Source organism: Aptenodytes forsteri, unplaced genomic scaffold (assembly GCF_000699145.1).
Source record: "Aptenodytes forsteri isolate BGI_AS27 unplaced genomic scaffold, ASM69914v1 Scaffold523, whole genome shotgun sequence".
NCBI lineage: Eukaryota > Metazoa > Chordata > Aves > Sphenisciformes > Spheniscidae > Aptenodytes > Aptenodytes forsteri.
The window spans coordinates 623,307-635,537 of NW_008794159.1; the positions used below are offsets into that span (position 1 = coordinate 623,307).

A 12,231-nucleotide genomic window follows, 5' to 3' on the forward strand; every position below is an offset into this window, starting at 1 on the left:
ATGGAAATGTATTTTTGCAAGCTATATCAGTTGTCAGACATAACTTAACAGACACTTAATAGGCAAAGTAGTTACCGCTAAAAATCTAATCCATCATATGTGCCCATCTAAGGCTACCATTTCATTAGGTCTGGGGCTGTTACTACTACTCTTGAAGTCAGCATTTTGAAATAATGTGACATGGAACTGGTTTGGTTACTTACAACAGCCATATCCAAAACCCATACTGATGTTACCAAAGAACCACTTCTTCAGACTGCATGGAAATGTATTTTTGCAAGCTATATCAGTTGTCAGACATAACTTAACAGACACTTAATAGGCAAAGTAGTTACCGCTAAAAATCTAATCCATCATATGTGCCCATCTAAGGCTACCATTTCATTAGGTCTGGGGCTGTTACTACTACTCTTGAAGTCAGCATTTTGAAATAATGTGACATGGAACAAGGTTCTCATCTTAAAGCTTTATGCTTCTGCATTTTTCAAAAGCAAGCACAAGATTAATATCACGCAAAGTTCCTTCACGCTATTCCTGTACAGCCTGAAAACATATTAAGGACAACAAAATGCAGATATAAAGAGACCAGTTTGAAATACCTTTATGATCAGCAGTTTTTTTAGTGAAACTCCAACTGAATCAAGAGGAGATACTAGGAACACTTGGTGACAGCATGGGAAAAAGTATTCATGCTGCAGCTTCATGTTCTGTAAAACCAAAACTTGGGTTTTACAGCAACCTGAAGGATCTGAACATATGTTGGACTAGCTGTATGTTAACTACTATATCAAGTGATTTTAAATAATTCTTACCCTTTCTAACATCCCAACAATGTACTTAGTATCAGAAAATGGTCCTATTTCTTCATAACACCTTCCATAAACAATGGCCAATGCTTGCAGACATAAGCATTTCATATGCACTTTTGGGGTAAGCAAGAAGCGATGGTAGAGTTCATTGAAGAATTCATATCTAAGAAAGAGTTGAGATTTTAGTGAAGAAAACAGAGACCTTTGGAATGAAATAGGATTTTAATAATGTCTCACGATTTTTTGATTGCTCCACTCTCTTCAGTTTCGTCTTCTTCCAGTAGCAATCTTAGATAATAATCCCCTATTTTTATTTCTTCAGAAAGGCACTCATATTTTACCTGTAACACAGAACAAGTTACTTAACGGTATTGTTTCTCCTTCATTAAGTTGTTGCTTGCATAACAATACTGTACTTGCTTGCATCCATAAACTCAACAAGGTTAGCAACCCCTCCTACAGTATGAAGAAGATTGAAATCTGCATGTTTGCTGTTAAAGAACACACATCTACAAAATATATGCCATAAGCCGTCACTGGTCCCCAGAACAAGTGAAGTGTCTCACCTTACCGAAATCCCAGCTTCCAGCCTTGAAATAACTTGTTTCTAATATCAGCTGGTTTTATTAACTAAACTTGGATAATACATGATGTATTCAGTGACTCAAGCTTTAATAAGTAGTTATTCCATTGCAAGGTACTTCACTCAATGTTACTACAAGTACGAAACACAAGCATGACTTAATTACTAGTTATACTTGCTATTATGCTGGGTAATAAAAGCCTAGAGGCATCAGTATACACACCAAGAAGCTGAAGTGAAATTGCACAATGAAAGCCATCATTAACTTCAGAGCAACTACATTAAGTTTAACCATATGCCTCAACACTCAGTGGTTTTAAGCATTTGGCAAGCACCTCATTTAGAGGTACCTCTAAAACACCACAAAAACCGCTCTCTACAGCGGTTTTTCTTATCTATAGTTTGCAGGCCACTGTCACGAGGCCACAAAGTTATCTCCAGATTTGACCACAGCACATGATACAAAGACATCCTACTAACTAGTACACTTCCAGAGCAATCTCAAGCCACCATCCCCCTTGGCAAAGTGGCAGGTTCCACAGCTGACAGAGAAGCCTTTGTCACCACTACAGTTAGTTCAAATACTTACAGCATAGCCTGATAAAGTATTATTTAAAATATTTAAAAGCAAATCTCTGAGACAGCAGCTGTTCAAAGATCATGTTACAGAAGCCCCCTCAAGCCAGTCCCAAAGTATCCTGGGCTGTAACTGCAAGAATGCTAGCGATACATTCCAGTAGCATAAGCCACATAGGAGTGCAAAGTGCAGGTGGGGAACCTGTATTACTAAGTTTCAAATCTGTACTTTTGATTCTGCCCCAGTTAGCACCTCTGAAGTACAGAGATAGAGTTGGGATAGCAGACACTGTGGCACCCAGAAGTCCTGTGCCTAACCCATACCTGAAGGAAACTAAAAGCTAAATGCCAGTACAAAAAATACCAATCCAAACTTAGCTATTTACTGCATCAAGGGAAGAAGTAATCTGTAGCTGTGTGATAGGGATAAGTTGCATACATAAAAATAGTTCTTTCTCCTAAAGCATTAGCCTGATGTCTTGCAATTCTTTCTGATTTGCTAGAGTAGTCAACTGAGAATTCCTCAAAAGCAGCAGTTTATTCTTGTTTCACTAGTACTCCTCTGCTCAAATTTCAACTAGAAAGCTGTACTGTGACAAGGGTGGCACTGGGAATATCTAAGTATATCTTACAGTTGAATTCAAGTGTGGCCTTGCTTTGCTTTAGCATTACACATTAATTAAAACTGTGTGGAACCATAACAATACTGGAGATAAGAGTAGAGTACAGAAAGTGTTTATTAGCACATTACTTGAAAACATCCTGCAAGTTGTTTTGAGAAAGCCAGTTAGGACCACATCAATTGCTTTGCAAAAGCCTGAAAGGCTATTTTAACTTTAGGTACTGCTGTTCCTAGAATGTGAAAACAGTATCCTCAATCTGTAATTTACAGAGCAGCATGGGTTTAGCCACATAACCCATTCATGGTTTGGCAACCCAGTATTTAACAGCCTTAGGATCGCTGATACATGATGGAAATAAAGACAAGGAACTTGCTATCAGGAAGAAGTGGCTTGTGAAACCACCCAAAACAAGTCTGATGGAGCACATTCGAGAATAAGTATGACTTATCTTGACAACAATGTAACATGAACTCTTCTCTTTTCATCTTAATATACATCAAGGGTTCTGATCAATGTTTCATCTCTACAGTGTCATTTGCCAGTTTCAGTTTTGCAGAGTGACACTGGACAATAGTACCTGTTCACAGCCTCAAGCCTTAGCAGTTTATTCCATAACCCCAGAAGAATTCTAGTTTGCAGTCAGGGATTGTCCACACAAGATTCACTCATGTAGTTAGAGACAGAAAAGTGACATTTTAAGTAGACATATTTTACATGTGCAGTTTCTCCTACAGTGGGTCATTTACCTCAAACTCCTGATGGTTCCATGAGATAACATTAGCACTACCAAGTTCTCTGTCAATATTGAATGCTCTCATCTCAGACTCAAGAGTATCTCTCAGTTCTTCCCGTGTTTTGAAGTTCCAAATCAAGTTTGATCTAGCATGATCCTGAAGAAATCTAAGAAAGAAGTTACATAGTTTAAACCCCTCAAAACATTATCTGAAAACCAGACAAGACTCAGCTGGCAAGCCAGAGAAGATTAGCATCAGTGGACCTTAATTAGAAGGCACTGAGTAGTGGTCTCTAGTTTGTTACAGTAATTATGGCTGTTCACTTTTATAGTGTTTTCATAACCATGGAGGTCAGCCTAGACTAAAGCATGCCTGTGTCATCCCTTTTGGTTCAATTTGGTCATCCCTTTTGGCTCAATTTGGTATCTGCATATAGTTGATGATCAGGAGACATGCTGGCTATTCATCATATCTGCCAGTAAGGGCTACACAGGGCAGCAGACATGTGCATACCAAGTGTATACTTTAAACAAAAAAACGTAGTTCATGCAGGAAAACAGAAACTGATGTCTCCAATGTCACAAGACAGTCAGTGGACATTCTTCAGTGGCAGTTACAAAACAGCCTTTGGATCTACAGACTGGCTGAGAGCAGCACTTTAATACTCAAAGTTTAGGAGCATGTGAGTCTTCCTTTCATGCAATACTTGTGCAGAACAGACTGTATTTGACCTTTAGAAACATTAAGCACCGAATCAGTTACGTTTACGGAATTTCCCCAAGCTTGCTTTCACAGAGTTTGTTGAACAGTCAAGCTTTCCTTATTAGTCCATTTAGCATAACACCCCTAGCCAAAGTAAAGTGATAGTATCTGTTTCAGATGGAGGCCCCTCCCTTGTAAACTTTGACATTTGTAAGAACTCACAGGTAAGTAAGCTGCATTTAGGACCTGTGGCATTATTTGAAATCCAGTATCCATGTGTTTTCTCTTTGCCTGCCTTAAGCTTATTTTTATTCCAATTCAAGTTGAAACATCTTGAGTAGCTTACAGGTTGATGCACCAACACACTGCAATGATTTTCAGTGCTACTTTACTTAGCCTTCAACATCATGCAGATCTGCACCTGCAGTTTGTTATTCACTCTTCTTTTTGATTCAAGGGAAAAAAGGATGTGGTTTGATAACATTTGAGAAGCTTTCCAAATTCCCCCCTTTCCTAAACACAACGTAAATCCTTAAGTATACCTTAGGATTTCATTTTTCGTAAGTTCCTGTTACAAAGCACTTGCGCTGTTTCAAGGTAGGCAGAAATTGGAATCAAGCCACAGCAACTCAGAAGGTATTAACAAAAATATCCAGCGAGGTAATAACTTGTATCCAAGACCACCATATTAATCTTAGTATTTTACCTGTAATAGAAGAGATCCCAGTTTGCTTCTATTTTTATTCTTTGGCGTCGTTTCCTTAATATCACTGGCTTTTGAATAATGTTCTGCAAAAGAGACAAATTTAAGAAGTTAATAGAAATGGATACTCCCCATTTTCCCCTTTTAAAATAAAAAGCTGGGTTTTTTTACTCCTTCAAAAGCCACACTAAGTTAAGTCTCATTAATAAGGTCTCCTTTTCTAGCAAGTAGTAGCAACAGACTTTCACAAGTGTTATTTACACCAAGTTAAATCACACCAGAGAAACTTTCAGCTGTTTAACAAGTCATTCATTTAGAAGCAAGTTACCCCTGAGAAAAGCTTAGTTCCCATCACCACAAGCACTCATCAGCTCCAAAGCTGATGGAGGGGGAAAACCCACAACAAGAATGCTTTGCTCTTGGAAGGAAATAACTAGAGCAAGTCACAGAAATAAGTCACAAACCTGACTTGGCCACTGAAAGGTTCCCTAGTTTGATCAAGCGTGAAATCAGTGTTACACTCTACACGAGGTACCACATGCAAGCAGAAGTCTGAGCAACATAATCCACACAAGTGGCAGAGACACAGACTCACCATATTGTTTCTGTCCTGATTGTGATGGAAAGTTGGAAGAAAAAGAAAAGGTACATTTAACAAGCCACAGACACTGAAGTAATTCAAAGTGGTAATACCAAACTTGCTACTACCTCTTCCAAGCTACACTTGCATGTATTTACTGTGAAATTAAACAACTCACAACTCCAGATAGAAAAATGATTGTTTAAACTCAGTATTCAAACAAGATGTTTAAAGTGCAGTTTGCCCTTCCACCACCATTTTCCACATTTCTCCATTAACACTTTGCTTTGGACCTAGTTCACCATTATTCCAGAAGTATTACCTGTCAAAATTCTACACCACACTCTACATCAAACTTGAGCTAGATTTTACCAAGTTAAGGTTTTCCCAAATTAAAGTTTATTGTTACATCAGATCAAGTACAAATACAGGCATTTTCAATGCTCTGCATTGCTCTTTTCATCCTTCCTTGCATATATAATAGCTTGTTTCATTTCCAGAATGCATAAAAACAAGCTTAGTCAGCAGACTAAAGAAAGTTAAGGGAAACGCCTTGTAATTCAAGGAGTTTGTCATACAGAACATGACAATAAAATTAAAGGAAAAAGGAGGCTAACAGTAAGCAGTGCTTGAGCTATCCTCTTATAATATCAGATCAAAATAGTCACTTACCACTTCAGTTTTAACCATGGTTTTATATATAGTCTTATGTTGCAATTTAAGGACTGAGATACCTATATTCAAGGTAATACAACAAGAACATACAAGGTTCTACAAGGAACCTTCTTCAAGCAGGTTCCATAACTAAAACAACACTAGCATAAAGTACATCATTTCAGATGCAAAGAATATTCATAGTTTCTTCCAAATCTAGTTTAAAAACTGCTTTTGCCACATTTCAAGGAATTTCTTATTCTTCTGTATAATTATCTTGGAAGAAATGCACATAAGCTGCAGTCCAGCTTGATAAGGTTGGCTAAAGCAAGAACAAGCTAAAGCTCAATACATTTGCTGAAGGAATCCATTTGCCTGCTTTACACTCTGCCTGGAACCTATTTCTAAGCCAAGATGAAGAGTAGTAAGAGGCAGAGAAGTTTGCTAAAAGGAAGCAGAACTATGAAGTTTCTCACATTCCTACACTTCTATTACTGTCAAACTTCCCTCTCATTTCATGGGAGTTGTAGGTGTTCCCCTCTACACTTAGTCAAGTTGCTGTAACAAGGAGTTTCAAATACTTTTACCTCTTTTTGAGCTATGCCCATTCTATCTCGCCAGTGCATCAAGACTAGATCCACCTTTTCTTTGGCAAATTTTTCAACTTCCTTCGCAGCTTTCCCAGCCAGTCTCTGCCACTCTGGCACTTTATTAAACTTGCCATACTGATCCTGCAGAATAAATGCTATTAGTTATTTGCAGTTGCAGGTCTATCAACACGTTTGATGCAGGTCAATGCAACAGTCAAGTGTCTGTATCAGAAAAGCCACTAAGACTGTACATCTATATAATGGAAGAGGTTAAGACAGCTACATTTACTTACAGTTGCAATTTTTAAGTTATCTCTAATATGCATCCTATCAGCATCTTTTTCAGGAACAGGATCAGCACTGTCAAGGTATGCCAGCAAACCTGGTGGCTAAAAAAATTTAAAACCAGTGTAAACACACATGTGGCTGATGGAACAGAAACTATCACATCAGTTAACAAGATCATTTCTTTGAGATTTCAAAACAGAATTTATATTCTACTCTAAAGCAAGTAAGTAAAAGCTACAGCAGCTTTTTGCTTTTATTAATGAAATACCACCATCCTCAACAGAACCATTCAATAAAGGCACATAATAGCTTCAGTACAGCAGAGCTCTTGCATATATCCCATTTCTTAAAGGAGCACTTAATGAAGCTAAGGACTGCAGGAAGAAAAGAGTTGATCCCTGTTGTGGTTTAACCTCAGCCAGCAACTGAGCACCACACAGCCGCTCGCTCACTCTCCCCACCCCCCTGGTGGGATGGGGGAGAGAATCAGAAGAGTAAGAGTGAGAAAACTCGTGGGTTGAGATAAGAACATTTTAATAATTGAAATAAAATAGTAATAACAACAACAACAATAAAAGAATATACAAAGCAAGTGATGCACAGTGCAATTGCTCACCACCCGCACTGAGCATGACGTCACATGGTATGGAATACCCCTTCAGCCAGTTTGGGTCAGCTGTCCTGGCTGTGCTCCCTCCTCCCAGCTTCTTGCTCGCAGGGCATAAGAAGCTGAAAAGTCCTTGACTAGTGTAAGCACTACTTAGCAACAACTAACACATCGGTGTGTTATCACATTATTCTCATACCAAATCCAAAACACAGCACTGTACCAGCTACTAGGAAGGAAATTAACTCTATCCCAGCCAAAACCAGGACAATCCCGCTGCAATAGTGTGGGGGATGAATACTCTAACACTAGAATCCATCCATATCCTGATACGGATAGAATGTTGCATGCAACACTAGAGATGAGATAGTCTCATTTGACTAAGCCTTCCAGAAGATAGTGACCAATATCAAGACAGTTTGCTCTGCCAAAAATGAAGGAATTGCTATTTTGAATTTGAAAGTTGGTATTTTTCCAGATTTAGTAATTCCTTACAACACTATTCTTTGAACCAGTTTCACTGAAGTAACATAAGCAAGAACCTTTCAGGAGCCTGTAAGGGTGAAAGAACATGGGAATTATCAGCTAATATCAATTTAGCTATGTTATAAGCAAACAAAGTTGGACAGGCATGAAAGCATAGACAGAACTGTTGCCTTAATTTCTTACTGGCACTAAGCATTAGAGACTATATTTACTATGTCTCCCACATTTTTGTCCCTGTAATAAGAGAAAAGTAAGACACCTTATTTTTAAGTTGTGTGTCATACACCATTTTTAAAAGTGGCAGGAATTTAACAGAATACTTTAACAATCCAAAATGTTTTGTACTAGCCATCAATATCCCTCAAACACCAGATGCCAGACTGCTGATTTCCCAGGCTAGATTTCCCCTTTGGAGGGGAAATGGAATGTGTTTACTATATAGACTATCCCAAGTTTTCTAATACTACAGGCTTTCAGATTTTATTCTTTCCCTACTCCATATCCCATTTTTACTCACCAAAATACGTTTCAACAAGTTCATAGCAGTTTTGTTCTCAGCTGTCCAGAGGCCAACCAAATGTCTACTTAACTGCCTGAAAAAGCCATTGAAATTAACAAACTGCAAGTTAGTATTTTAAACAGATTTTTAAACCACTAAACTGACACCCTTACCATGCTGGTGAAATGAAGATGAGCAAGAGCTTCATGCCCTTGAGTGAGAGCACAAAGCATTATACTGTTCCAGTTCAAGTATACACTTAGCATGCTTTGAAGTGTTGCCTTTAAGAAGTTCCAGTGAAGTTAGTGGAACAGTAGCAGCACATGCTTTTTGATCTAGACCTCAAAAGAACACTTGAGCAATAGAGCAGAAACTAAACATCTAATGACCAAGTATAAGTTTATCCAGTCAATCTTAAGTTACAGTTAAACTTAAGAGTCTAGAAGCCATCAAGAACTGTTAACTGCTTACTTGAAGCTCTTAATACCAGTTATTGGCTAGGAAAGCCTTTTTGGGAGCCTGCCTTCTATGCCACCTGACACTTTATGCCAGTATTTGTCACTAGGGTTCTACTGCATTGAACTGAAGCATTGCTTACAAGCAAGTCATAAGCAGGAGCTCCAAACAGAACTAGTATGACAGAAGGTTTCACACTAGCTCTCTCCTGAATGACATACAGTGGCAACAAGATCCACTTGTTACTACATTGCTTAGCAACTCTTTAAGTGCTTCAGGAACATGCAGTTAAAATTTCTATAATCTTGTATTCGGGTGGAAACAATTGAATTATCACTCATCCTCCTCAGCATGCCCTCAGGCCCAGTCTCAGAGCTCAGAAGTTCTACTGACTGCTGAATTCATGGAATGATTTCTGTATGAGGAGACTTCTCTCCCAGATGGGATGGGTGACCCTAACTGCATGCAAGATATGAGGTGTGCACACCAGGATTTATACAGTTGTATAATAAAGTTGAACCTTTTTACATGTTCCAGACATTCTACTTGCCTTTTCTTTTCCTGAATGTTTTCAGAAAAAAAACTAAAAATCAAAACTTGAGCCTTTAATGAGTAACCAACCCAAGTCCCATTTTGGGAAAAAATAATCAAAGGTTTATTAAGTGGCTGCAGTCTCAGCTGAAGCTTGCTCTACCTAAAACACACCAGCTGCTGAAGAAAGTTTTCTCCTAAAGAGCTGCAAGTTTTCTTCCCTGATCTCCCGATGTTTCTAACATTAGCCAGGCTATTAGACTAAAAAACATAATATATCAAGTGAGACTGACATACCTATTTGTAAGCATCCTCTGATCTGTGCTTATTGTAAACATAGCAGTGTGCAAGTGACGAGGTAAGGCACCTTCACTGAGGGCAAGATCTTGCATTTTGGTAGCAATCTCTTTGTCTCCTTCCTTTGGAAACAGGGCAAGATGATTACTAAAGAAAGAATCTTAGTTAAGCTGCTTTTATCTCAGCCTACAGTTCCAAGGCCTTCTTGACCATCAATTATGTCAACTAACATTCAAAAGCCAGAAGCTATAGTATGGTGGGCTTTAAGTGCAAGTTCTCAACAGCAACTGATCAAAGTTGTAGTAAAGCCATGGACCAGATAATTGGTAGTTATATCTGAGGACAGTAACTGAGTAGGGTAAGATGCACGTCTCCCATCATAGATCAGGAGGTTGGTAGTACATTTACAAGTACCACTTCCACACTGCAACTGTAAGTTAGGGTTAAACAAAGAATGACAGCCACAAGTAATTGCTTGTTGCTCGACTTTGGTCAACAGTAACTATTTAAGAATAACTGGTGCTGTTCAGTTTAGACATCCACACAGGTAAGACTGTCACTCAGTTGAGATACATTGGTTGCAATGAATAATTAAGAAAAAGCTTTCACTGTATTTTTACTTGCCCATGTCCCACTATAGTTCAAATGACATGAGTTGTAATAAACAGCATAGCAAATTTCAGCTAGTGTTATCAGGTATATCAATGGAAACTTGCAGATTTAAAATACCTCTATTTCAAGTGTTCATTCACTTCCATTCCAAGAAAGTACAGATGCATAAGCCATTGTGATACAATGAGGCACTAACTTTAGCCCTGAATTTCAACACAGGAAGTGTCGAGAGTCAGTTAGCAAGGTCACCCTGCAACAATCATAAGCAGCCCTTGAGAAGTATGGACTTGGCCCATACATCATGTGCTATGGAAACTCAAAGCCAAATCATCCTTTGTTGAAGCAGAAAGAGCAAGAACAGAGGCTGACATTACTAGTCTGCTCTGGGACACTACTGCCTGCTAATCCCAGTCCCATTCCATCTGGCAATGCATCCCAGGAAATATGGCCTCTCCTCCTTGAGAGACCCTCTTTAACATGCAGAAGTCTGGTGGCTCTGAGATGTGTGACTGAGCTACAAACAACATTAACAGCCAAACCTTGACTGCAGTATGAAAACATGCAAGGCACTACCTAATGTCCCAACTCACATGCCTTCCAAACCCCCAAGTGTAAGACAAAGCAAGTTGCTATATTAAACCGCTCACAATTAAGCGGGTGTTCTGTTCCTCACCTTTCCCCCTTCCCCCCGCCCCAAGAGAAGCTAATATAACAAACTTCTACTATTGGTAAGCAATTGCACTTCTGAAATAGACAATACATATTTAGTATGCTAACCCAGGTAACATTGATATAAATCTCACCTCTATTATTGCCTTCATTACCAAACCTGCTCCTTTCACAATTGCCATAGAAGGGTGCTAAAATAGAATGTTGACAAAATAATTATCCAAGTGCAAAATTTGAAGATTAGATCATTTGTGATTCAGTTTCCTTAACTCATCTACATGGTTGTTCTACCTCCAGTTCTGGGCAAAAGTTAATCTTTCAGTTTTGTGAAAGCTAGCCCCAGAAAGAGTTCCTATCCTATACCTTTAAACAAGAATCTCTCATGCAACTATCAGATGACTTCTTGGCACTGAACAGCAGTATATACCAGAGAATAATGCTGGGGAAACTGACACAAGCTGACACTAACCAAGAAGCAGAAGAGTATACTGTTTTTACAGAAAGCAAATGCTGACATTTTAGCTAGAAATCCTAGAACTTTTACAGGTTTACTAGTGAAGAGGATGTTACTCTTGCTTTGTAACTCTTAACTCTCATTTACTGAGAGAGAAACAAAAGGTGGCAGATTCTCCAAAGAGAGGAAGATCTGTGCATCTGCTGAATCTAGCTTAACATTTCACTGCTATTTTAAAGTGTTTCTAGAAACAAGTCTTAGGCAGTCTAGTCTACAATGATTTGGCATATCATTCACTATAGAATAACCACCTCAATCTGATATCTGAAGGTAAAGCAATAGGTCATTAAAAAACTCACCAAGGTAGAAAAGGTTTAGGCACATTAACTAGCTGAACAGTAGACAAATTTGTCTTTCAGGAAAACAAGAAAAAGTTCACGTTCACTGACTACCTAAGGCCTCTGATAATAAAAAAAAATATGAAATCTTACCTGAAAGAGCTTAAATAGTGTTCTTCCATTAGATGCCACCATTTCCAACAACATGTCAAACTGCTGCCCCTCAGTAGTCTCACTATATGGAGCACATAGGGCAAATGTCAGGAAGTCCAGAAGCGAACTAATTACTAGGGCACCTGTTCCATGATCCTGAAATTAGGAAGACAGGTATGTAATCAGACACAGTGCTTCTCCCCTGCTCGAGAGTATTCAAGCATGTTTTATTCAGTACTCATGATGCTGAAGGTGCTCTTCCCTGTCATACCATGAAATAGTCCGCA

At 38.7% G+C, this 12,231-nt stretch overlaps 1 protein-coding gene across 1 annotated transcript in view; it reads right to left on the reverse strand.

The window, feature by feature from the left end:
* DNAJC13 (DnaJ heat shock protein family (Hsp40) member C13) overlaps positions 1-12,231 on the reverse strand; it is a 57,113-nt gene that overhangs the window by 26,163 nt on the left and 18,719 nt on the right. The window contains exons 15-25 of the mRNA XM_009280422.2: positions 11,945-12,100; positions 11,134-11,190; positions 9,719-9,840; positions 8,453-8,528; positions 6,848-6,943; positions 6,552-6,695; positions 5,326-5,340; positions 4,734-4,816; positions 3,338-3,491; positions 1,047-1,150; positions 813-972 (exon numbers count right to left, since the gene is read on the reverse strand). Coding sequence (XP_009278697.1) covers positions 813-972; positions 1,047-1,150; positions 3,338-3,491; positions 4,734-4,816; positions 5,326-5,340; positions 6,552-6,695; positions 6,848-6,943; positions 8,453-8,528; positions 9,719-9,840; positions 11,134-11,190; positions 11,945-12,100 — 1,167 coding nt within the window. The remainder of the gene's footprint in view (positions 1-812; positions 973-1,046; positions 1,151-3,337; positions 3,492-4,733; positions 4,817-5,325; positions 5,341-6,551; positions 6,696-6,847; positions 6,944-8,452; positions 8,529-9,718; positions 9,841-11,133; positions 11,191-11,944; positions 12,101-12,231) is intronic.